The following is a 23,568-nucleotide window of genomic DNA, read 5'->3' on the forward strand; positions in this document are numbered from 1 at the left end:
GGGGCTCGATACGCCGGACACAGTTAATTGGGCCAATGCCAGGTATTTTATAACATAACTATGCAGATATTTGTGACAAAATATCCTACTACAAATATATATTTTGATGAGCTCTCGAGACTTTATGACCACTTGCAATAGAGTTGTGCTGATGATGTGAGTTTGTTGAATGCAATGGCTATGAGTATGAAATACAAATATAATAAATATTGAGGGATGTGGAGAAGATAAATAGATTATTATTTGTGGCTACAATCTTTGACCCCGATATAAGTTGGCGATTGTAGAAGATTGGATTAGAGACGTCCTCGGTGATAATAATGCTTATCAGTTTATTAGATCGTTTAAATGTGATATTGATGATTTATATAGCCATTACAACAGAAGTGATCAGTCTTCAACCGAAATTGATAGCTCCTCATGCCCAATCGGCTCGATATCTTCCTGCGATGATACACATGAATTAGCTTTTTAACTTATTTTTTTTACAGTATTTTAGATTTTTAATTATTTTTTTAATATTTTTAAATAGGGGTAGGCCAATCTGAATTTCAGATTGGGTCTTAGATATTGGGTCGTGGGTCCAGGCTCAATTTGAGTAGGGCAATTGGGCAAGCCTATCTTCTATTATGATCGGAGCTCCAAGCTCCAAGTTCTGATTGGAGTCGAACATTAATTCCAATTGGAGTCGGAGTAGAGTTTGACCTTCGATCCCAGGTCGGGAGTGGGCATTCCGACTCCGACGCCCGCCCCTAATCCACATGAATCAAAGCCTTTTTTTTTATTTTTTTTTATTTTTCAGGCTTCAATTAAAGTGTAAACCATTTACGGAATCACCAGAGATTGGAAAAGCTTTGTGAATTTTAAGGTCAACAGTTTGAAACTTTACACAGGCAAGATTATCCACAAAATACTGTGTAATCCAATAATTACGCCATACATGTGCACGTACATAAAGTAAGAACAAATAATATCATATACCATTATCAATTATTTAAAAAGAAAATTGAAAGGTTCCTATCCTCGTGTTTGACAGCAACACATCTGTCCAGTTGTCCATTTACTGGAATAGTCTATTTCGCTTTTTCTTTTTTTTTTTAAATATAACTATTTCGCTTTTTCTTTTAAATATAACTATTTCGCTTTTGTTCCACTATCATGCAAACTACTGCTTCTACTTAAAAAAAAAAAATGTAAATTATTTTTGCGTTTCATACTCTCCAAGATCTTCCCTTTAAAAAAAAAAAAGAAAAGATCTTCCTTTTTGTATTATTGTATGGAAATATATAGAAGAACGAAGTAGATCTTGTTACTGTTCATCTAATCCACGCTGAGGTGTATTTGGTTTTCTATCTGAAAAAAGGAAAAAAATAAAATCAACTCGATATTTTTGAAGGATTTACTTGTAATTTAATTGATGAAATCTTAAATTCTAATCATAATATACTGAGAAGAATCAGAATGTATGTACTTAACGTGTGATAATAAAACTATAAATACTTAAAAAAAAATTAAGATTCCTGTCAACGTGTTATTCGCATGAAAAAACATTAAACTTTCGGACATCAAACAGTAAATCCGCCATTAGATTGTCTCCGAGTTTTTAGCTCGCAAAGTGTTTTCACATTCAAATGTCACAGAAAACCCATTTTATGATTGGTTACCTTCAGTCGACAATTTATGACTACGACCACAGTACACGCTATCATCATCCTCTTAACCTCGGCCTCTCTCCGACCTTTCACTCCTCTGTATGCTCAAAGCTCGCAGAGATTCGTCCTCACTCTGCACTGAAAGCACCGTTTTAGTCTGTAGTGTTTTCTTTTTGCTTGGTTTAAATGTGCTTGTGTCAAATTTGAAGCTTTTCTGGTAATTTTGGATGGGACACTGAATGGGGTCTCTGGAAACCGGGATTCCATTGAAGAGAGACAACCTTTTCCGCTCTAACTCATCTGGTAGAACCGAGAGAAACCCATTTTTACAGAGACCCAGATCGAGGTTCTCAAGGTTTTTGCTTTTCAAGAAGCTAGATTACCTCCTATGGATTTGTACGATGGTCGTGTTCCTATTCTTTGTGGTGCTCTTCCAAATGTTTCTGCCTGGTTCGATGGTTGAAAAGTCAGGGGCTTCATTCGAAAATGAAATGGAAGTGAGTTACGGGAATTTGAACATTTTGAAGGAGATGGGTGTGTTTGAATTTGGGGAGGATGTTCGATTTGAGCCTACTAAGCTTTTGGAGAAGTTTCAGAAAGAAGCTAGGGCGAAAAATCTGCATTCTTCTGCTTTCAACAGGACACTACAGCGTTTTGGGTGCAGAAAGCCCCGGCTTGCATTGGTCAGTATTCGACTACTACAACGAATGCTTGTGGGTTATCAATTTTTATCATATGGCATGTTTTCTGGTTTATTATCTTTCGTAGTTGATTTTACTTGGTGGATAGCCTTTTTCTTTGATTGTCTGTTTGACTTCATTTTCTACTTGAAGGCTTTTGCAGATCTGTTGGTTGATTCACAACAATTACTGATGGTGACAGTTGCAGTTGCTTTGCAGGAGATTGGCTACGAAGTACAGGTAGTCTACTGTGCATACTTTTTTTGGTTTAATTTGTAATTCTAATATGCCGAGTATGGTTGAAGAAACTATAAAAAAGAAACATTTCTAGTTATATGGCTTCTTTTCTTTTTCTTTTTATTTATGGGATGACTGCGACACCCTTAGGCTACAAATTGTCATAGGGGGGGCAGTGAGGAGGCGTGAGATAAAACTTTTTTGTACCAAGTGTTACAGATGACATGCGGGCTTGAAATTTAATTTATTTTTTTATCATAAATTATTGCTTGATGTTTGCTTTACCACCCAGTTTTCTGTTATTGTGTGCTTAGAATTATGGATTACCAAAATCAATTAGACCAATATTGGGGTTTTACCTTTAGACCTATCAAATCCATTATGATTTCCAAAATTCTATGCTAAGGGAGTCGAGTATTTTTCATTTTTTCTTAATGATGCTGAGATCAGAAAGTGCAAGCATTACTGTTTCACTATCCTGTTCTTCCCCTTACACTTATCCACATATCCTTACCCATGGAAGTTGTGTGTGCTATGAATAAAGTTTTACCAATTTTGAGGAGAGACAGAATGGTATAAAAGCTATAGTACACAGTTGGGGTTGAAGAAAATGACCTTTAAGATTTATAAATGTGAAAATCAAATGAATGACATAATTTGATGTCAATTTGAAATTGAAGTAGATGACTACTAGTCGTGACAACTTGAAAGGTTGGAATGATTTGGAAAGGAACTTTGGGCATGAGGACTCAAATATATGTATTAGGTATCATGAATAAAATTGGAGACTATTAGATGAAATAGGTGCTATTATATATTTAGTCGTTCGTCTCCCTGTTGATTTGTACCCAAAGTCCCTCACTTCTTTGCAGAAAAGAAAAATGGTGGAAGGCATTTGGTGGAATTTCCATATTCTTTTAAGAATGATATCTGTAGTGCAGGACAAATGACTAAAAGTCCTTTTATCTTTTGTTGTTGACTTGTTGCTAGAGGCTTGCCCATCTCCTGAACTACCTGAGTCGTCTGTTAGCTAAAAGAATTTACCTTGAGTTCTCTGTTTCCAATAAAATTCTACAGTCGTATTTAATATAAATATAACATCTGATCTTATAATTTTCAGGTTTTCTCACTCGAAAATGGTCCTGTGCGTGAGATTTGGAGAAAAATTGGAATTCCAGTCACCATTATTCAAACATGTGACAAGACAGAGATTGGTGTAGATTGGTTAATGTATGTAACATACATTGAGATTGGATGACAATATTTTATCGAGGGGATTTTGGATTCAATCAAAACTTAAGATCCTCTTGTTCTAGCACAAAAAAGATCAGTCTGTTCATATAATTTAATTTATTCAAAAGAGAAAAGAAAAAGAAGGGGAAACCATCTCCCTATTCTAACTTACTAGATGCTTGACATGTTGACATGTTGGCATGCTGTCAAAGATGTTTCCATGGCATTTTCCATTTGATTGGCTGTGTTAGGTCAAAATCTGTGGTAACCTTCCGATTTGATGTTTCCAAGTTGGTGATAACCCAATAATTACTTGATCTTGTGCCACGATTCTAGTGGAAATAGAATTGATAATACATCCATTATGATTGAGTGTTATACATAAGATTAAATTAAATGCTTAGGAAAATGTTATCCCAGTGACTATATAATTAGAAGCAATTATTGAGTTGTTGCTCCCATGTCGTTTTATTGGATTTGTTAAATTTTGGATGTCTATAACAAAAATTTATGTGTTTTGCAGCTATGATGGCATAATTGTGAGCTCTTTTCAATCCAAAGGTGTCTTTTCATGGTAAGATTAACTATTTTATTTATGATTTTCGTGCGATAAAAACTTCCAAGTTATTGCTGTTGCATTACAGTTTTATTGGCGATTTCTCAGATTTTGTTGGTGATTGTAAGTTTTAAATTTGGATTTAGGAGTTTTATTGACTTTTATGCTGTTTTTCACACATTGTTACTTTGGGTTTAGGAGGGTTTAGGAGGGTTTTGAGATTTAGGAGTTTTATTGGATTGAGGAGGGTTTAGAGATTTTTTCTTCCATACATTGTTACTTTGGGCTTTGGCTATTGTATTGAATGGGACTAGTTTTATTGACTTTTATTCTATTTTTCACAGCTCTTGGCTTGTAATAGGTTTTTCTCTTGTATACTTCCTGTGTCCTTGGGCTTTGCCTAATTATGTGGATTAATAAATTCTTCTTATAAAAAACAAAATTGGATTTAGGAGTTTTGTTTAAGAAAAATGTGATGGTCAGATGGTTGCAACTCTTAAAATTTTGATTTCTATCTAGGTTACCCTATTCTGTTCATGCAATCTTTGCATTGGTGTTAATTATTATTAATATTATTTTTTACAATCTAGTTAGGTGGATCTCTTGTATATATCCTGTGTTTTGGGTTGACACCCTTTTTCGGCTATTTAAAGATTTTTTCTTACTAATCAAGAAGCTATTATTGTCACATGAATAGTTTGCTGTCTTCTCTCTAAATTTTCTTTGGTACAGGAATTAGTTTGTGAAACACTTGTTTCTGAAGCACTGTTTTATTACAATGACATCCTAAAAAGCATAAAGGAACAAAGAGTGAAAGTTCATTCAGATGATTTCACAACAGCTTCTAGTACATTTTTATAACCCAACCTGGTCACCGACGCTTTCAAATTCACTCACGTCTTCGATGCAAATGATCTCACAACAGCTTCTAGTACTTTTTGTTAACCTATTCTGGTGACCGACACTTTCAAATGGAGTCGTGACTCGTGTTTTCAATTTATAGATTGACTAGTACTTCTCCGCTTCTGGCACAATTTTGTAATCTTGGTATGAGGCATGGGTTGTGAGTTGAGTTGGGAGAGATTTTTTATTTTTTTTATTGGCACAAGGTGTCCAGGAATAACAACTTGACTAATCTCAAGGGTGCACAGGCTCTTGGCAAGAAGTTTCCTGTAAGTGCACCTCGGGTAATTCAAGGGAAAAATCCCCCAGTCTGATGGCCTGTAGAGATTGTTTGCACCCAAGGGGATTTGAACCTTAGACTTGGGAGGAGCATACCCCAAGCCCAAGGCCTTTACCACATGAATACCAGAGGTTTCTAACATAAGCTGGGTGCTAAGTTTTTGATGCTTAATGTCTTTTGGTTGTCAACACAAATGTGCATAACGAGAAATTACATGACATGGTCATGAACCATGGTGCTATCGTGCGTGAGGCACTTTTCATTTGGGAGCCTTCTTAGAAAACATTTTTCAAGATGTTGGCCTGGAAGTTTAGGAAGCCTATAAGTCTTGAAGCATGTGTATAATGCCTAGTGGTGGAGCAAAACTTATGTTAAGTGGGGGCCAAATTTATTAGCAAAAGAAATTTTGGCCATTTAACATATTTTATTTCATTGATGATCAAGTTGGCCAAATCAGGATTAGTCCCAGTTGGTGATGTGTAAGATGTAGGGGCATGGGCATCCATGTTTGATATGTCTTACGCTACTTTTTTTGCCCTTTGGAGGTGCATGTGCTTCCTGGTATGAGTATTTCTTTATTTGATCATCACAAAGTAATTATGGAAGCTTCTTTTATTGAAATATGTGCATAATGAAAGATCTTAAACCCGTTTTACAAAATGCAATCCCGTGGTTACATTCTGTCTTAGTTCTATACATCTATGATCTATGTTTTTAAGTTTATTTACAGAGTTTTCTGAATTTGTTGCCAATGATGTTAAGGAATTCCTATAATCAGCATTGTGCTGAATTAAAATGAATGGTTTTACTTGTTACAGTTTTGAGCAGGAACCTTTCAAGTCATTACCTCTTATATGGACCATCCATGAAAGATCGCTAGCAATTCGTTCAAGAAAATATATTTCAAGTGGGCAGATTGACATCTTAAATGATTGGAAAAGGGTCTTCAACCGATCCAGTGTTGTTGTCTTCCCAAACTATGTCCTTCCGGTAATATTTAACAGAAAGTTTTTTTCTTGTAGACACTCGTCAGTATCTTATACTTACAATTCATCGCAATTAGTACACATGGAAAGGGGTGCTTCATTGCATCCACAGCTGAAAGCTCCTCTGTAACATCACACCATTCTTGGCATTTATATTCCCTATATGTTAGTTTCTTTATCAATTGGTGATGAGTAGATCTGATTCAGGAGATATAAGTAATGAGTGGATTAAACCATAATCCAGTGAAGCTCAATATTACATTGAGAAAATATCCTGTGTAGTTATTTTGAGCTTATTAACTTGCTCATTGTCTAATTTATCAAGCTTTAAAATAGCTGCTGAAGCAGTCAGTTATTTATAGTGGTATGATTTCTTTCTGTGCTTTTAACAGATGATTTACTCCACATTTGATGTTGGGAACTTTTTTGTTATCCCGGGTTCGCCTGCCGAAGCATGGGAAGTAGACACAGCAATGGCATTACAAAATGATAATATGCGTGTCAAGATGGGTTATGGTCCTGAAGATACTGTCGTGGCAATTGTGGGAAGCCAATTTTTGTACAGGGGTTTGTGGCTGGAGCATGCGATTGTTTTACAGGCTTTATTACCAGTTGTTCTGAACTTTCCATTAGATAATAGTTCCAATTCTGAGCTCAAAATTATTGTTTTAAGTGGGAATTCAACAAGTGACTATGGTGTGGTTATTGAGGTACATATCTGCAGAAATTTGGTTCTATATATTTGTGGATATATTATTTTAACTAATAAAGTAATTATTCTTAGGCAATTGCTCTTAAATTGAAATATCCAAGCGGCGTTGTGAAGCATAAAGCTCTTGATGTGGATGCAGACGATATTTTAGGCGTGGCCGATCTTGTAATATATGGATCCTTCCTTGAAGAGCAGGCTTTTCCGAACATCTTGATAAAAGCCATGTGCTACGGGAAACCAATCATTGCCCCAGATATCTCCATGATAAGAAAATATGTATGCTTCTGAATTCTGTTCTCCTCTGTTCAGACAACTGTGACCAACACATGTTCCTGAGTAACTAAAAGTATTTAATAAACAAAGAAGTCTTGGGAGGGAAAATGCATTCACAGTTTCCGTTCAAGTTATCAAAGTTCCATTTCCAATACTTGCCTGGCATGGAGATCCTTTTTGGCCATTGAGTTCTAGGACCTTATCTTTTCTTCTATCTAGCAAAGTAGAAATTTTTTTACACAAGTAATGTAAGAGGGAGGAACTAAAGGTGTGGGTTTAATTTACTAATTTCAAACAACTGGGAATCTTATGGTTTTATGATTTTGAATTCTCATTTCGGTGCAAACTTTTTTCTATCAAACTAATAACTGCATTGACAATAATGGCTAGGTTGATGACAGGGTGAATGGCTTTCTTTTCCCGAAGGAGAATAGTAGGGCTCTGACACAAGTCATAAAGCAAGTGTTCTTAAAAGGAAAAGTATCACCACTAGCTCGCAATAGTGCCTCACTAGGAAGAAGCACTGCAAGAAACCTGATGGTTTCAGAAGCCGTTGAGGGATATGCTTCACTCCTTGTAAATGTCCTCAAGCTCCCATCAGAAGTTGCATCTCCCAAGGATGTTGCAGAAATCCCTCCAAAATTGAAGGAAAAATGGCAATGGAATCTATTTGAAGCAGTATCAAATTCAACATATATGGACATCACTTCGAGAAGTTACACATTTTTAGACAAGTTTGAGCAGCAGTGGAACCATACTCAAAGGGAAAGATCTAGTGCTATAAATGCTGCTAATGAGTTGTTTTTGTATAGCATATGGGAGGATGAGAAAAGCATTGAGATGGTAAATGCCAGAAAACGAAGAGAGGAAGAAGAGGTAAGTTATGTACAGGACAAAATTATATGTATAAGATGTAGGTTCAAATATTTTTCTTGTGTTGACTCAGTATTGGTTTTTGTGTAAAATCTCACCTTATTTGGACTTTGGACTTTGATATAGCTAAAGGATAGAACTGATCAAGCTCATGGGACCTGGGAGGACGTATATCGAAGTGCTAAAAAGGCGGATAGATTTAAGCATGATTTGCATGAAAGGGACGAAGGCGAGCTTGAAAGGACTGGTCAACCATTATGCATTTATGAACCTTACTTCGGAGAGGGTACATGGCCTTTCCTACATGCATCTTCACTTTATCGTGGGATTGGGCTGGTGAGTTAGCAAACAGTTTTTTCACCTTTGCTTTTATAATGTAGACAGCTGTAGATCATACTTTTGTACATATCTACAATTGCAATATTCTTTTTCTCCAGAAGTATGTTAGAAATGGTATGCTAGGGAAACTGTATATTCATTCCTGTACACAATCAAGCACTACTTTTTTTCCTAATAGTCCCATTTACTGTTGTTGATACTATATATATATATATATATATATATTTGTTTAGCAGTATAACAAATTCTAGTGTGGGGTGTTATTTTCTGTTGACTATTTCAAAATGTCATTTCTTTATGTTTCTTTTAAAGTGTACCTCAGAAAGGTTGATAGAAGTGACTACTTACTAGTAATTGGAATCGATTAAACTTCATTTGTGTTTTCTGTTGATTTTTTATGATGTGAGGTATATAAAGAGGACAGGAATATGCTATGCCTTTATGATGGAGGTTGGTTGGTTTCATGGCTTCTGTTCATCTTATATGTGCTTCTGCAATTCTTGCTAGACAACCTTTTGTAGTATTTGCATTTACTTTCAAGATTGGTTCATTGTGGGTGTCTTCACTTGTTTTGGTATTCTGGTTGGTGCTTGTGTTTTCCTGGGCACCTTTGTGCTATGCATAAGCGTGCCTTAATACTTATCTAATAGTTATCGTACTTGTTTCTCTAAAGTTGGAATTTGGATGAGATGAGTTATATTGAGTTATATTGAGTTATATTGTATTCAATCTCATAAGGATACATGGACTGGGTACTTGCAGTCTAATAAAGGCCGGAGACCTGGGGCAGAAGATGTTGATGCTCCTTCTCGTCTGCCACTTCTTAGTAATACGTACTATCGAGATATACTTGGTGAATTTGGAGCTTATTTTGCAATTGCAAATCGGATTGACCGTGTACATAAGAATGCTTGGATAGGGTTCCATTCTTGGAGAGCAACAGCGAGGAAGGTATGTCATCGCTCTCCATATTGCTTTACCCAAGGTTTTTGTTGCTTGGATCTGCTTTGGAGTACTTCTTTTCTAAAATGTTTCCTCTTCAAGTGAGCGATCCAAAATTTTTTTTTGAGTACCAACTGGTGGCCATTTCAAATACCGTCTAGTGGGCCATCCTTTGGATTTTTTTGTTGACTCCATGTCTTCTTGGAAAGCTAAAACAATATCCTGTAATGATGTTGTGGAACATATAAAAAGAAGGCTGCCATGTGCCTTCCAATCATTGAACCCTGTAGGTCTCAAAAAAAAAAAAAAATCTACTCATCATCCCTACACCACACACCACACATGATTTTTTTATTTTTATTTTTTATTTTTTCCCTTGCCAAATATGTGGTGTATGGATGATGAGTAGAAGAATTCCTATAGTTTAGCAATGATAAAACAAAAAATAAAAAATCAAGTGTGGTGTGGGGATGATGAGTAGAAGGGGCTCGGTCTCAAAAAGACGAAAACATGGATCACTTTGTCTCATTAAAACTATATTTTCAGCACGTTATTTATATTCATCTTACCTGCCATATTGAGAAAGCCTAAAACTCCTTTGTATTTTGGTGGGGTATATTATTTCTCTTTTAATTACCTTGAAATAACTATCAAATGTGAATTTTGGTTAAATTTTTTAGAAAACGAAAGAAAAGTGGAAACAATTAAATTGCTGCAGATAGAATATTTTGGGTCAAGAAAATGAATTACATCAGGTCTATTCAGCACCCAACTTTTTGAGTTTGCTTTATTTTCTTGATGGGTAAGGACTTCAATTTCGTTCAATATTATTGGGGTTGTTGGATGTCAAAAAAAAAAAAAAAAAAGCAAAGCAATGAAGTTGTTTTTTTATCATGCTTTTAAATCCTGCTCTATATCTGATGTGGAGGTTTAAACAGGTAACTTTGTCCAGAATGGCTGAAAATGCACTGGTAGATTCTATCCAAGCACGGAGGCACGGGGATGCCCTCTACTTTTGGGTGCGCTTGGATTCAGATCCACGAAATTCTTTGCAGCTGGACTTTTGGTCATTCTGTGATGCTATAAATGCTGGAAATTGCAAGTAAGATCACTAAAAGAACTGTGACTGAATTTTTTCTGTCTTGTATAAAACCTGGTATCTATATCCACTCTCTGTAATTTAACTTTTCGACTTAATTTTTTCCACAACACTGACAACCATAGGTTCGCATTTTCTGAGGCTCTTAAGAGAATGTATGGCATAAAGCACAATTTGGATTCTTTACCATCCATGCCTATAGATGGCGGCACATGGTCTGTCATGCACAGCTGGGCTTTACCAACTAGATCCTTCCTTGAGTTCGTGATGTTTTCTAGGTAGGAGAGATTGAATGACTTGGGGGAAAGTTATCTACTAAGAATTGATCCACTTTTTAATCTGTCAATATGATTTCATGTGCAGAATGTTTGTGGATGCCTTGGATGTGCATATGTATGACGAGCACCATTCAAGTGGACGCTGTTATCTGAGTTTGTTCAAAGTAACTTTCTTTCTTCATTGATGTCTTACTTACACAACAGGCTGTTTGTCTCTGAAGACTTTTTTTTTTTCCATCAAGTTTGATTCCTTACACAAAAAGGGGCCTATTATTTCAACAAAGGCATCCGAGGACCATGAAAAAATGGCCAGATGTATTCAAATGCAAGTCAAGTTTAGTCAGCTACTTGATTAATAGGTCATTGGTTATTGAGTCAATTTTTGTTTGGACTTCAATAGGGAACTTAGGAACCATCTCTAAATGGGATGATTCTATCAGTTCATTTAAATTTTGGATACAAACAGTTTGCCTTGTAAAGTAGTTAATGACAGCATCACCAAATTCACTGATAATAGCAAAAACAGCTAGGGAATTGAATAAGCCAAGTGTCATACTTGAATCATGGTTGGAGATTCAAGATATTAGTTTGGAGGCACCATTATGCATGTATGTGCATTTGTCAGAATATTGAAATGGTCTCATTTCTTGATTTCTGGATGCCCTACTCAACTTGCCCTAAAGGCTAAAGGGGCAGAAGAGGGGCTCAGAATCAGCAGATATTCTTAAGTTTTTCTTCCAGATTATATGGTTGGCTTTATATTTTTTGCCTATATAATGAGTAGTTTTACAATCTGCAGGATAAACATTGCTACTCGCGGCTTCTTGAGCTACTTATAAATGTTTGGGCGTATCACAGTGCGAGGCGGATGGTGTACGTAAACCCTGAGATGGGTGAGATGCAGGAACATCATAGATTTGACAGCCGTAAAGGTAAAATGTGGATTAGATGGTTTTCATATGCAACACTAAAGAGCATGGATGAGGATTTGGCGGAGGAAGTAGACACTTTGCACCCTACGAGGCGGTGGTTGTGGCCATCAACTGGTGAGGTGTTCTGGCAAGGTGTATATGAGCGAGAACGGACTTTACGCCACCGGCAAAAAGAAACTAGGAAGCAAAGGAGCAAGGAAAAAATCAATAGAATTCGGAGGCGAACCCACCAAAAAGTGATAGGGAAGTATGTTAAGCCCCCGCTGGAATCAAACAGCAGTATGGTAGGGTAAAATATTGCATGACATGGGGTTTTGGCATCATTTAAAGTAGTGTAATTTTCTAATTCTTTTCTTTGTAATTTTTTTTTTCTTTATCGTGTAATTTTTGCCTGGAAGGATGCATCAATTTGTATTTTGTATGTGGCGGTTTTGTATGTAAAAACTGCATCCTTCTGGTCATTGATGGTATTTAAGGCCAAAATGTAATATAATTGACCATTTTTCTCTCTTTTCTTATCCCATTTGTTGAATATGATACATTCTTTGGAATAGAAAATGAAAATGAAGAGGCCAAGACATTTCTGATCATCGAGCGCTGGTCACTGTGGGTGAATTCGTGAACATTCAATCATAATAAATTTCTTATCGTTTTTGACATGAGTTTGCAACAACGAAAGGGGAAGAGAAAAAAGAGAGCCTGTCCTTGGTGAGCCTACACAGGGAAAGTGCAAGCTAATTCAATGGAACTGCCCTGAAGTTTCATACTTTTCGTCCATGCCATCTATTTTTTATTCTTCTTAATATCCAGAATTGTATGTGGATGTAAAGTTCAAAGCTTTTTTAAGTCCATTTTAGTAGTTTGATGTGCAAAGCATAGTCTTTTTTTGTTTTGTTTTGTTTTTTAAGTTTCTTGCAATACCGTCTGACAGTGTGGTTCCTGCAGTAAGCAGTGCAAATCAAACAAGATCACAACATGTCATTATTAAGTAAAATCTTAAGCAGTAGAATTAAGGTAAATATTACAAAAATTCAAAATAAAAGCTTGTACCCAAACCATGTCACCAACTATATATCAAACGGACACAATCAAATCCAAAATGGTAGTAAAGAGTACTGCTAGGGTGCTGCTCAGTAGTGACCGCTGGCCATACCCACTATGCAAAATCTATTTTTTTTCATAATTTTTTTAACATCTTTAAACATTTAAAAAAAATAAAAAAATACCAATAAATTAAAACACTTTCTTAATCAGTAAGTACTTTTTTTTTTAAAAAAAAAAATCAAATACATGAGCGGTCAAAATGAAGAGATAAAATAACGAAGGATATTAACATTATTCAAAAGTAAATGATAAAGCTTTATTCCAAACTGGGTGGAGAAAATTTTCTTTCACCTTTTCTATAAATATGATAAGTGTTCCTTTAGCATGTGAGAGCCACATGTTTTTATTTTTCAACTTGACTTAAAAAAAAAAAAAAAAAAAATTGTCATGTGTCCCTTCTTTAAAAAAGCATGTACAAATCCAAAATGTACAAGTTTTGTATAAGCATTTTGTAAAAATATGAACCCCATCAAGAAAAGAAAAATTTTATGTATAGTCACTTTTGTATACTCCTTGGCACACAAGCCGATGTGATTGGTGCGTCACTTTTTTTTAATATAAAATAGCTACTGAGTTCCGTCACATTAGCGGAGTGCACAAGTAGTATGCGTAACTGATTGTATGTAGCAGAATTGGAAAGAGAAAAAAAAAAGTTTTTCATAATTTTTCAAGATGGAGTTTACTTTTTTATAGAGTTTACGCGAGAGTTGTGCATTTGAGACTTATAGATATATATATATATATATATATATCATTTCTAAAAAAAACTCTTATCTATTAATGAATGATCCAAAGGTATAATATTCTCCTCCTAACCATTTTTAGGCACAAATAATAATCTCTAACTGTTACCAAAACTAAAAAACTCTAAAAAGGATTAAATATAGGACCTCCCATAATCTCGTGTTAAAAGTTAACACCGAAGGAATGATCTAAGTGGAAACTGCCTTCACATCTTAAGCAATTTGGACAGAGCTAGGATATCTAAAAGCACTCATAAATATGAAAGAAGAGTATCTGAGACAGAAATTCACTGACAACATTAATCATGGATAAACCTCAACTAAAAACACCAACAAACTCATGCACCAAAGAACACAAAAACTCAGAAAACATGCATGAAGACTTACGACATGATCAAAATTATCTCGGATGAAAAAAAATACAAGATGAAAGACACTACTACTACTGATTGACCTCTTGGATTGTTATGAGATGCAGAACTAGTGAAATTAGGAAACCAATTTAAAAAACCAATTTTTTTAAAAATCTTTTTTTTTTTTTTTTAAATTCAAGTTATATAGTTTAAATGCGGATTTCGTGTTATCCGGCCATAATTTTATTAATTATGTCTAATCAAGTCAACTTATTTTGACCCAATACATTTACTCACGTGCCTAAAAGAAGAAATGAGAGGTTTGGATAGTGAGTTGAGTTGAGTTGAGATGAGATAAGAGTTAAAAATTGAATAAAATATTATTGGAATATAAATTTTTAATATTATTTTTGTTTTGAATTTTGAAAAAGTTGAATTATTTATTATCTTTTGTTTGAAAATTTTAAAAAATTGTAATAATTAAATGAGATAATTTTTAATTTCAGAAATTTCTCTTTCTAGAGCTGTAAGTAGTTTTCAAACATGAGCAAATACGATTTTCACTCTAAGAGAAGAGAAGAGAAGAAAAAAAAAAAAAAAACTCGCTCGATCAAGGCAATAGATCAAGCACTTTGCCAAACAAAGAAAAGAATTCAAAGTCAGACTTTTTGTAATTTAAATGAAAATATTTGATTTGTAAGATTCAGATTTTAAAATTTATCTTTCAAATATATACAAGAACTTTATTGTGTGATCATCGGACCAACTTGATAATCTAATTTTTCAATAGGAATAAAGGTTAGACATTACATTTTCCCCAAGAAATTACCTTCATATTCTTGTTTAATGATATGTATTAATATCCACAAAAGAAGTATGAATTTCGGCCTCAAATTTCCTCAATGGATCATAAAATGTCAAAAACATAATAGTAACGAGAACGATTGATATATTATAATATTGAGATCAAACAATTATTATCTATTTTGATTGACTGTAGGATGGACCGTATTGTTTGATCTCCACAGTTTTTTTTTTGAGAATAAAAGCTTCTGCATTCATGCATAGAAACATAGTTCAATACATAATACACCATCATGGGCACATAAACAACCAACTAATAAACAACAACTATCAGAAAACACTCGCTACATCCACTACAAGACTACTTCGAATAAAGTCTAGAGGTTCATTCCACCATTGTAAAATGTCATCTACAAACCGTGCTTGTCGAGCTAGAAGATGTGCAACCTCATTGCCATGTCTACCAACATGAAGAACCTCAAAAGAAATAAAACTGGACAACACTTTCTTCACCTCATGAATTAAAAGATTGCACATGTTCAGATCCTCCCCTTGAGCAAATAGCCTCCATTACAGTGAGTCCCCATCTATAATCAAGTGAGAAATACCTAGCTGAGAAATTAATTGCAAACCCCTTAGAAAAGCAAGCGCTTCTATATCCTCCACCTCATGAATACCCAACTCCCTTCTAGATATTGCTATGACCATACAACCCTTGTCATTCCGCAACACAGCACCCACACCAGAAGAATTTGAGGAATTAAATATAGCTCCATCTACATTCAGCTTAAAAGTCCCATATGATAGAGGATACCGACGATAGGTAGAAATTTGCTTGTGAACTTTTACATGCTTACGGACTAATTGGTAATTCTCAAAATAATCAAAACAATTTCCAACCACAATACTCACATCAAGATTTGTTTGTTGGAATAATTTCAGATTATGAAATTTCCACACCCCCCGGCAATTAACAAGAAGCGGATCAAAATGAGAGGGTTATGAAGCTTTATAACTATTTTTACAGCAGTATCAAATCCAGAATATCGGTTGATAAATATCAATATATCAACCTCAAGTCTCTTCCAAAATACATTTCCCATACTCTAGGAAAATAAGGGCATTTACATAAAATGTGGAAAACATCTTCATCTGCATTATGGCAAAAATCACATGTACTAGAACCCAGAATATGCCTATGAGATAAAAGCTTTTTTGTACGCAAACTGTCCTTACAAGCCCTCCATATAAAATTTTTAATCTTATTTGGAAGCTGCAAATTCCACAAAGTCTTCCAAAATGAAGATGAAAGCAATTCTTGATTACTAGAACCAGTCTCCCAAGAATGTTTTAAGTTGAGAGCAAAATACACTGACTTTACAGTGAAAATACAATTCCTAGTACCAATCCACACTAATTTATCAGCACCCCAATGTAGGAATAAATAAGTCTTAAGAATAGTATTTGCCTCAAACAGAATGAATACCTGTTTCACCAAATCTGTGTTCCACCCACTAGGAGAAGAGGCATCTAATAAATCAACTACACAAGCATCCTCAGCAAGGGTATTACAGCAAGTAATAACTTTTCTAGAGTTAGAATCAGGTAACCAATTATCTTTCCATATCTTAATTTTATCCCCTTTACCGATTCACCTTAAACTTCCAGATTTGATGACAGATTTTGCTTCATATATGTTGCGCCATACATATGATGGCTTTGAACCTAGCACCGAAGAAAAAAAATTAGAGTTGGGAAAGTACTTTGCTTTAAACACTAATGCAAAGAGAGAGCCTTGTGATTGAAGTAAACACCAGCCTTGCTTTGCCAATAATGCTAAGTTAAAAATTTCCAAGTCCTGAAAGCCCAATCCACCATTAAATTTTGACTTACACATGTGATGCCATTTCAGCCAATGAATCATTCTCTCTCGACCCCTTTGCCCCCACCAAAATTGTGCAATCATCCCCTCAAGTTCTTGGCAAAAACCCTTTAGAATCTTGAAACAACTCATTGTATAAGTGGGTATAGCCTATACTACAGCTGTAATCAACACCTCTCGACCAGCTTGTGACAATAACTTTTCTTTCCAATCCTGTAATTTTGCCCAAACTCTATCCTTTATTGCTTTAAAAGTTTGGAATTATGATCTTCCCACAAAAAAGGGTAGACCAAGATATTTATCATTGTGCTGAATATCCTGAACACCACACACTCCTTTAACATCATGCATAATGGTTGGATCCATGTTACGACTAAAAAGAAGTTATGTTCTTTCCTATTTAGTTGCTGTTCTGATGCCACACCATAACTGGATAGCAAATCTTTTATATGTTGATTTTCTAAAATAGATGCTTGACAAAAAATGATGCTATCATCAGCGAAGAATAAGTGACTGGCCCTGGGAGCATTATGACACACACTAATACCCCTCAAGTGGTGTTGCGCTGTAGCTTGCTTCAATAATAAAGATAGAACCTCAGCACATAAAAAAAATAAATAGGGAGAGAGAGGATACCCTTGATGTAAACCACAGGTAGGCGTAATAGACTGAATGACAATTCCATTCACAAGAACTTTGTAAGAAACTGAAGTAATGCACATCAATATAAGAAGGATAAATTTAAAATTAAAACCCATACGCAGCATTAGTTTTTCCAGAAAAATCCATTCAACCCTATCGTGGGCTTTACTCATGTCTAATTTAATAGACATACAACCTTTCGTTCCACGTTTCCTCCTTCTAATTGCATCCACAGTTTCAAACACCACTAGAACATTATCAGTGATCAGCTTTCCAGGAACAAAGGATGATTGATTTTCATAAATCACTCTAGGTAAAATTAATTTAAGCCTGTTAGCTAATACCTTAGCAATGACCTTATAGATCACATTACATAAACTAATGGGTCTATAAACCTTTATATACTCAGGCTATTTAATCTTTGGAATCAATACAATATTGGTAAGATTTAAGTCAGGAGGCATAACACCCGAGTCAAGCACTTGTAATACAGAATTAATAATAGTCTCATCCACCAGATACCAATATTTTTGAAAAAATAACAGAGGATACCATCCGGGCCTAGAGCTTTCAATAGTTGCATTTGAAATAGGGTTGCTCTTATCTCAACCGCTATAAAGTCACGTATTAAATCACCATTCATAGAATCAGAAAGACAAGGCTGAACAGACTATAACACTACATCACCATCAGAAGGATTAGTGGTACAAAGCAACTTTGAAAAATAGTCATGTATCATTGAAAACTTTTCAAATCCTTCATGCATAAAACCCTCATCATTCCTTAGTCTGGTAATAAAATTGCGCCGCTGCCTCTGAGAAGCCTTAAAATGGAAGAATTTAGTATTTTGATCACCATCTCCCAACCATTGCACACGGGACCTCTGCTTCCGCATCAATTGTTCTTTTTCCAAGAGATAATTAGTCTCATGTTTTATACAACTTATCTCATGTGATGGGTAAGAAGGATAAGGTACACTCTGTAACAGTTCCAGTTCCCTTCTCTTCATAGCCAATTTTTGTCTAACATTACCAAAATAATCCTTACTCCATGCTGTGAGATTATTATGACAATGTTTTATTTTATCATCCAAAGGGGCAAGTAGAGTTTAAATAATTCCATGCATTTGCAATCGCTTCCTCACAGCCCTTTTCTCCCACCCACACAGACTCAAACTTAAACAAACAAGGTTTCCTGAAAACATTGTGCACTAATCCATCTGTATTCAAGACCAAACAACTATGGTTTGAGATTGAAGAATAAGATTGCAAACTCTACAAGAGGGATTTAATTCAAGCCATTCCAAATTGCTAGCTAATCTGTCCAATCTTTCTTGTACAAGAGTTAACCCCTCCCTCAAATTACTCCATGTGTACAAAGGCCCAACAACATCTATACTACGGAGTTGACAATAATCAAAAGCATCCTGAAAACCTCTCATTTGGTTAGCAGGTTGCTCTCTACCCCCAATTTCTCAGCATTATCGAATATTTCATTGAAATCCCCACAGCATAACCATGGCCCATTATATCATATTGATCTTTCAATAAACATAACACCCAAGTATCTCATCTGAGATTAGTCTCCAGATGTCCATATATTGTTGACAAAGGTCAAGAATTACCAGAGATTGGGTCTAAAACAAATATATCAAACTGAAACTAAGAATAAGAGTTTAAGAAAAGATTTACCCCTGTCGCCAGAAGAGACATAGCCCACCACTCCTACCATTGCTTCCCACAGCAAGAAAATAAGAAAATCCAAGTTGGACCTTCAAGACCTCCATACGAGAATGACCAGAATGAGTCTCCATAATGAAGACAATATTAGGATCTTCCCTCCGAATCAGATCTCAAAGGGTTCGAACTCCCCGAGAGTTCCTAAGCTCTCGAGAGTTCCAGCTCATGATTTTCATGGCTGTCGGCGGGGTTGAACCTCAACCTCTGTCAATGTAATTGGGACATCACCAGAGAATCATCACCAACATACTTCTGCTTCTTCCACTGAATCACATTTCCTGAATCTCCCAAAGCTTTCTCATTGGACTAACGCTTTGAAGGAACCAACGGAATCCGAGATAAGCGTGCACGACGGGAACGATCCACCCTAGGAAACCGCTGTTGTCTTTACGAGAAGAAGAAGATACTGAGTTTGGATGGGCCTCATGCGTTTGTAAAGAAGGCAACTGACTTGAAACTGAAATGGGCCCCAAGCCCATATGAAGCCCATTAACTTTTGAAACAAGCAGTTGGTTATCCTTCCCATTAGCAGTTTTACTCAACTGCTCTATGTTTGCAATCGTCAACGGTTGAGGTGGAGAATCAATAATGGCCATTGAATCCTTCACTGGCAATTTACTTTGATCACCATCTACAGGCGAATAGTGGCCCGTACTTCCTTTAGTAAGCAATCCCAGATGATTACGCACTCTCACAAAGCACCCCTCGCCCTCAACCATGAACAATAAGGAAAATCAGAGTTCCCAACGACATCTCTATTGTTAATCCATTGCAGATAATCATGATTCCCATGTCCCGATATCCCCATATATAATCTGAGTCTCCCATAGCAACACGTTTACCTTGCGGCAATGGTTTACTAGTATCCGTGGATATGCACACACAAACATATTCCCCCTAGCCAGGCCTTGACTAATTGAGATCAACATCTTCAACATCTCCCAGAGTTCAATAAGATCAGGATAACCAGACTGTTTCCAAAGGTCTAGGGTCCATTGGATAATATCCTTTCTTTTTCACCTTTCATAGAACAGGCTGCTAGGAAAAAAAAATTTCACATGTATCTGAAAACCCATCAATGGATGCCATAAGTTCTTCATCATCATTTTAAATGCCTCATTGTTATAAAACTTCATAGTCAGAAGTTTAAATTGAAAACACTTTGTAGTATCAAAAACTTTATTTGACTCTGTAGAATTAGACAAGCGTATAGTAGATTTTTCTGCTTCGGATAATTAAAGGGAATTCTAGCGCTCCGTAAGATTATCCGCCATCACAACATACGACAGGTAAACAACTAGAATAGAAGAAGAATTAAAACAAGCCAACTCCAAAATGTAGAGAAAAGTAACTAGCACTTACGCCAAGAGAAAGACTCTTATCGTTGCGAGAGAGAAAAGTAAGATGGAAACGAACTGAGAGACATTATATTAGAATAGAAGTTCTAAGCTCGGATCTGACTCTAATTAAATCTTCCCTCCACACAAATCTTATAAAATGAAGTTTGTACACAAATTTTATACATTAATGGATGGCGCTAATTAAACCACCTTTGTGTGTAGACTTTCTTATACAAGATTTATGTATAGACCAAATATTTATTTAAAGAAACCGCATATATTTATGTAGATTATCCTTGGAGAATTAATTGGTGAGCTTCACTATATATCTTTCGCCACCAACCATATATCGAAGAGTTCTTCTACTCATGAGTCACTGCAACAAATTTCACTGCAACAAATTTTATAAAAAAGCCGAAGCGTCCACTCTCGACTGGACTCACTCACCTATAGGCTATACCATAGCTTTGTATTAACAGAACCTTCACTTTTTGTCTGACTCTCTCCCTCTCTCGCGCGCTCTCTTCCTCGCCTCGCGCGCGCGGCCACCATGTCACACTATGACACTCATTCTTGAATCCGATCAAGAACCCTCTCTGATCTCTTCTTTCTTCTTTCTTGATCGGCTCCGAACTCTCCACTTCTCTCCGGCCCCCTTCGATTCTCTCCCGTCTTCTTGATCAAATCTCTCAGCCTTCGGTTCCGTTGGGAAAAATGAGGAGAGATGATAGGGTTTCGGAGCAAGATCACAGAAAGCCCATGCGTGCCTTGGAGATCAACTTGATCTCTGCGCAGAATCTCAAACCCCCCTCGCCTAACTTGCGCCGCATGCATACCTACGCACTCGTCTGGGTCAACCCTGACCATAAAGTCAGGACCCGTACCGACCGGGTCGGTTGCGAGAACCCTACCTGGAACGACAAGTTCTTCTTCAAGGTCAGCCCCGAGTTCCTCTCCAGCGAGACATCCGCCGTCTGCATCGAGATCTACGCCGTAGGCTACCTCCGCGACCATCTTATCGGGACTGTCCGGTTCCTCACCGGAAACTTCCCGTCCGCCGTCTCAATCGGCTCGAGGATCCCTACTTTCACAGCCGTCCAAATCCGCCGCCCCTCCGGAAGATTCCAGGGAGTCTTGAACATCTGCGCGGAGGTGATATTCGACTCGGAGGTCCCGGCCTTGGAGGGGAGGTCCGCTATTGGATACCGCGAGCAAATGGAGGAGAACGAACGACACCGGAGATGGAGAGAGAACCGAAGGGAGTCGTGGTCAAATGGAGACGGCGAGAATTCTTGTCCAGGATCAGGAGACCACTCGGACGGTGGTGACTCTACGACGTCGTCTTCATCGTCAGCATCGAATGTGCTGAAGGACTGGAACGGGATTCGGGAGTTGGCGGGAACGAAGGGTTTGAAGGCATCCGACGGTGCAGGATTGTTGTGCGGGTTGTTGATGCAGAGGTAGTTTTGTTACAGCCCAACGGATGATCCCCGAAGCTTTGGGTGCGTCCCAGGAGAGGGGAAGGTAAGGAACGTCAGGGTTTCGTTTTGAAATTTGAATTGTACTGCTGATAAATCTTCTATCGTCGTTGTTGCATTTATGAGGACCGTAGTTAAATGTTAAACAAGAATTCAGTTTTTTAGCTCAGAAATGATGACCAGAAAAATTGGATAAGGTTCAGTGCACGATCATTCCCTAGTTGATGGATTTCACTGTATCATTCAGTTGTCGTGTGTTCGGGATTTCGGGCCCAAAATTCTATCTTTGACAAGGTTATGCTAAAAATTATTAGGTATTTTCAAAGTTTTTCATGATTATAGCTGCACGAATGAATTTCACGATTAACATTATAATCATTTTAAGACTTGATTATTTACATGCACGTATCTTTTTCACTTAAAATGAATAAAAACTCTAAGATTGCATTTAATTGCAAGATTTAGTTGAGTTTAATTTAATTTTAAATTGAGTTTAACATCTAAATATCTAACTCTCAAATTACTAAATTCATCTCAACTTAAAATTTTTTTACAGGTGGGACCCACAACTTTTTCTAACTTAATACATCTTTTTACGTGAGACTCACAATCTTTTTCAATTTCTTATAAAAAAATACTAAACTCATCTTAACATCTAAACACACTTTAACTCAGTTTAGATGAGCTCCACATAACTTCCTCCACTACTCAACTCACTACTATTTATAAAGAACTGAGCTCAGCTCAACATCCAAATGCAGTCTAAGCCTACGTTTGGAAGTTGAGCTGAACTGAGTTCTTTATGAATAATAATGAATTAAGATGGTAGAATGAGTTTCGTGGGTTCCATCTAAGATGAGTTTAAAAATGTATTTAGATGTTAAGATGAGTTTAGATGTATTTATAATAAGTTGAAAAGGTTGTGCGTCCCATGTATAAATAAGTGTTGAATTGAAAAAGATTGTGAGTTCCACGTGTAAATAAGTTTTGAGTTGATATGAGTTTAGTAATTTGAGATTGGGTGTTTGGATATTAAATTTAACTTAAAATTAGATTGAATTAAGTTGTACTCAGATGAATTTAACAACTAAACAGAACCCAAGGGATCAAGTAAGAAAGTAGTAATTACCCAATCCAGTCTTTGTTCTTTTGTAGTCATTTTCATTGATGTTGCAATTAGTATGAAACCATTATTGAACAAATTTGATGCCTTTCTTCGAAACATGAGGAAACCAGTGAATTGATAAATTTGCATTTTAGAACATCCCTACCATACTGTGACACAGCAGAACCAAAGTACATATACCATATTGAATGGCAACATATTGAATGGCAATGCTGCCACATTGGTGAAAAAAAATAATTGAGAAAGAAAAGTAGTCAGATCAAACCATTCTGGCTAGATTCAGCCATACCGATGTCGCACATGGGCAGGCTGTTTGTCACTGTGGCAATAGCTGCCACAAGTGATGGCAAGATTAATGACATTTGTGATTGTTCTGATCGTC

At 36.3% G+C, this 23,568-nt stretch overlaps 2 protein-coding genes across 3 annotated transcripts; both read left to right on the plus strand.

The window, feature by feature from the left end:
• The first annotated feature begins 1,570 nt into the window (after positions 1-1,570).
• On the plus strand, positions 1,571-12,489 carry LOC121247611. Of its 2 annotated transcripts, none has more exons than XM_041145988.1 (14): positions 1,571-2,335; positions 2,486-2,572; positions 3,690-3,799; positions 4,326-4,376; positions 6,360-6,531; positions 6,920-7,237; positions 7,312-7,515; positions 7,903-8,388; positions 8,512-8,721; positions 9,487-9,675; positions 10,605-10,768; positions 10,891-11,043; positions 11,129-11,207; positions 11,843-12,489. In XM_041145988.1, the coding sequence occupies exons 1-14, from the start codon at positions 1,892-1,894 to the stop codon at positions 12,266-12,268; spliced, it is 3,093 nt and encodes a 1,030-aa protein (XP_041001922.1). In that variant the 5' UTR covers positions 1,571-1,891; the 3' UTR covers positions 12,269-12,489. The 2 variants fall into 2 exon arrangements, with proteins under 2 accessions (XP_041001922.1, XP_041001923.1); XM_041145989.1 differs by having other exon boundaries at positions 2,192-2,335; positions 2,496-2,572.
• Positions 12,490-21,008: 8,519 nt separating this feature from the next.
• Positions 21,009-22,256, plus strand: LOC121247612. The gene has a single exon (XM_041145990.1). The coding sequence runs from the start codon at positions 21,297-21,299 to the stop codon at positions 22,044-22,046; it is 750 nt and encodes a 249-aa protein (XP_041001924.1). The 5' UTR covers positions 21,009-21,296; the 3' UTR covers positions 22,047-22,256.
• Positions 22,257-23,568: the final 1,312 nt, after the last annotated feature.

This window comes from Juglans microcarpa x Juglans regia, chromosome 1S (assembly GCF_004785595.1).
Source record: "Juglans microcarpa x Juglans regia isolate MS1-56 chromosome 1S, Jm3101_v1.0, whole genome shotgun sequence".
Taxonomy (NCBI): Eukaryota; Viridiplantae; Streptophyta; class Magnoliopsida; order Fagales; family Juglandaceae; genus Juglans; species Juglans microcarpa x Juglans regia.